The sequence below is a fragment of the Oncorhynchus kisutch genome, unplaced genomic scaffold (genome assembly GCF_002021735.2).
Source record: "Oncorhynchus kisutch isolate 150728-3 unplaced genomic scaffold, Okis_V2 Okis02a-Okis13b_hom, whole genome shotgun sequence".
NCBI classification, from domain to species: domain Eukaryota; kingdom Metazoa; phylum Chordata; class Actinopteri; order Salmoniformes; family Salmonidae; genus Oncorhynchus; species Oncorhynchus kisutch.
Genome location: NW_022261979.1, coordinates 4,628,680 through 4,631,411, shown reverse-complemented (window position 1 = coordinate 4,631,411; position 2,732 = coordinate 4,628,680). Strand labels below are relative to the sequence as shown.

The following is a 2,732-nucleotide window of genomic DNA, read 5'->3' as shown; positions in this document are numbered from 1 at the left end:
GTTTCATGATGATTCCTGAGCTTCAGACAGAGCTGCTCTGGTTTCATGATGATTCCTGAGCTTCAGACAGAGCTGTCTGGTTTCATGATGATTCCTGAGCTTCAGACATAGCTGCTCTTGTTTCATGATGATTCCTGAGCTTCAGACAGAGCTGTCTGGTTTCATGATGATTCCTGAGCTTCAGACATAGCTGCTCTGGTTTCATGATGATTCCTGAGCTTCAGACAGAGCTGTTCTGCTTTCCTTTTGGCTTGAAACCTTCTCTTTTTTACCCAGGGTTCCATTGGGTGGTGTTGCTGTGTTAATGAAATGAGGACTGGGTTGACGTTGTTTTGTCTTTGTGACGCCTGCTTTCCTGTGTTCCTGGGCTGGGTTTCAGTGTGTGTCCCAGATTGCCGAGTGGCTCTGTCTGTCCTCTGACCTTTGACATCTGTGTTCTACAGGATCCCAGCCCACTATGTCTACCCCCAGGCCTTTATGCAGCCAAGCACCATGGTCATCCCTCACAGCATGCAGTCGCCCGCCGCCACGGCCTCCGCCGCCTCCTCCCCGTACCTCGACTACACCGGAGCGGCCTACGCCCAGTACTCGGCCGCAGCCGCCAGCGCTGCGGCCGCCGCTGCCTACGAGCATTACCCGTACGCAGCCTCCCCGGCCCCTGCGGGCTACATGGCTGCAGCAGGGTATGGGTATGCGGTCCAGCAGCCTCTAGCAGCCGCAGCCACCCCGGGAGCAGCCGCAGCAGCTGCAGCCTTCGCCCAGTACCAGCCTCAGCAACTTCAGGCAGACCGCATGCAGTAACTGACCACAACTACTACTATTACTGAGCCTGGATAACAGAAGAGGAGGAGGCTATAGAGAGGAGGGAGGAGGTCATACTCACCCCCAGGACACTACAAGGGGAGAGGTGGGGGGAGAGTGTGAGGAGGGGGGAGGGATGAAGAGTTGAGTGGTGGTCGTCAATCCTTGGCTTTACAACATGCAGCGCTGCTACCAAAAGAGCCTGAAGAGAATCATCTCATAACTGAATAGAATCGTCTCATAACTGAAGAGAATCGTCTCATAACTGAATAGAATCGTCTCATAACTGAAGAGAATCATCTCATAACTGAAGAGAATCGTCTCATAACTGAATAGAATCGTCTCATAACTGAATAGAATCGTCTCATAACTGAATAGAATCATCTCATAACTGAAGAGAGTCGTCTCATAACTGAATAGAGTCGTCTCATAACTGAATAGAATCGTCTCATAACTGAATAGAATCGTCTCATAACTGAATAGAATCATCTCATAACTGAAGAAAATCATCTCATAACTGAAGAGAGTCGTCTCATAACTGAAGAGAATCATCTCATAACTGAAGAGAATCATCTCATAACTGAATAGAATCATCCCATAACTGAATAGAATCGTCTCATAACTGAATAGAATAGTTACTTCATTATTCAAATATCATCAGTGTTGTCATCACTAAATTATTGTTTTTTGTTGTTGTCATTATATCAGAAATATTTAATATTTATTCATCAGGACAAATATCTAGAATTATTATTTAAGATATGACCTCATAACCAACCTTTAAGTTTAAGTTAATAATTTTAAGCATATTTAATGTGTAGTAAATTAAATGTGTGATTTTGTACAACTTTCACAAGTGCACTGAAGTCTAATCAGGTATTTTTCCCTCAAATTTCTTAAACAATGTAGATGGTCAAACCAAAAACACACTTTTGGTCACTTTTCACCTTTTAATACTTTTAAACCTACATTTTGAACTATGCAATTTGATATATATACAGTTGAAGTCAGAAGTTTACATATACTTAGGTTGGAGTCATTAAAACTTGTTTTTCAACCACTCCACAAATTTCTTGTTAACAAACTATAGTTTTGGCAAGTCGGTTAGGACAGTTACTTTGTGCAAGACACAAGTCATTTTTCCAACAATTATTTCACTTATAATTCCCTGTATCACAATTCCAGTGGGTCAGAAGTTTACATACACTAAGTTGACTGTGCCTGGAAAATTACAGAAAATTATGTCATGGCTTTAGAAGCTTCTGATAGGCTAATTGACATCATTTGAGTCAATTGGAGGTGTACCTGTGGATGTATTTCAAGGCCTACCTTAAAACTCAGTGCCTGTTTGCTTGACATCATGGGAAAATCAAAAGAAATCAGCCAAGCCCTCAGAAAACAAATGTAGACCTCCACAAGTCTGGTTCATCATTGGGAGCAATTTCCAAACGCCTGAAGGTACCACATCCGTCTGTACAAACAATAGTGCACAAGTATAAACACCATGGGACCACGCAGCCGTCATACCGCTCAGGAAGGAGACGTGTTCTGTCTCCTAGAGATGAATGTACTTTGGTGCGAAAAGTGAAAATCAATCCCAGAAGAACAGCAAAGGACCTTGTGAAGATGCTGGAGGAAACAGGTACAAAAGTATCTATATCCACACTAAAACGAGTCCCATATCGACATAACCTGAAAGGCCACTCAGCAAGGAAGAAGCCACTGCTCCAAAACTGCCATAAAAAAGACAGACTACGGTTTGCAACTGCACATTGGGACAAGATTGTACTTTTTGGAGAAATGTCCTCTGGTCTGATGAAAAAAAAATAGAACTGTTTGGCCATAATGACCATCGTTATGTTTGGAGGAAAAAAGGGGAGGATTGCAAGCCGAAGAACACCATCCCAACCGTGAAGCACGGGGGTGACAGC

The 2,732-nt window shown here is 43.4% G+C and overlaps 1 protein-coding gene across 2 annotated transcripts in view; it reads left to right on the top strand.

Moving 5' to 3' along the window:
- The window catches only part of LOC116352713 (RNA-binding protein 24-like), a 10,204-nt gene extending 8,314 nt beyond the window's left edge, over positions 1 to 1,890 (top strand). For both annotated transcript variants that reach the window (XM_031812186.1, XM_031812187.1), the window contains exon 4: positions 444 to 1,890. In XM_031812186.1, coding sequence (XP_031668046.1) covers positions 444 to 801 — 358 coding nt within the window. In that variant the 3' untranslated portion in view covers positions 802 to 1,890. The remainder of the gene's footprint in view (positions 1 to 443) is intronic.
- Positions 1,891 to 2,732: the final 842 nt, after the last annotated feature.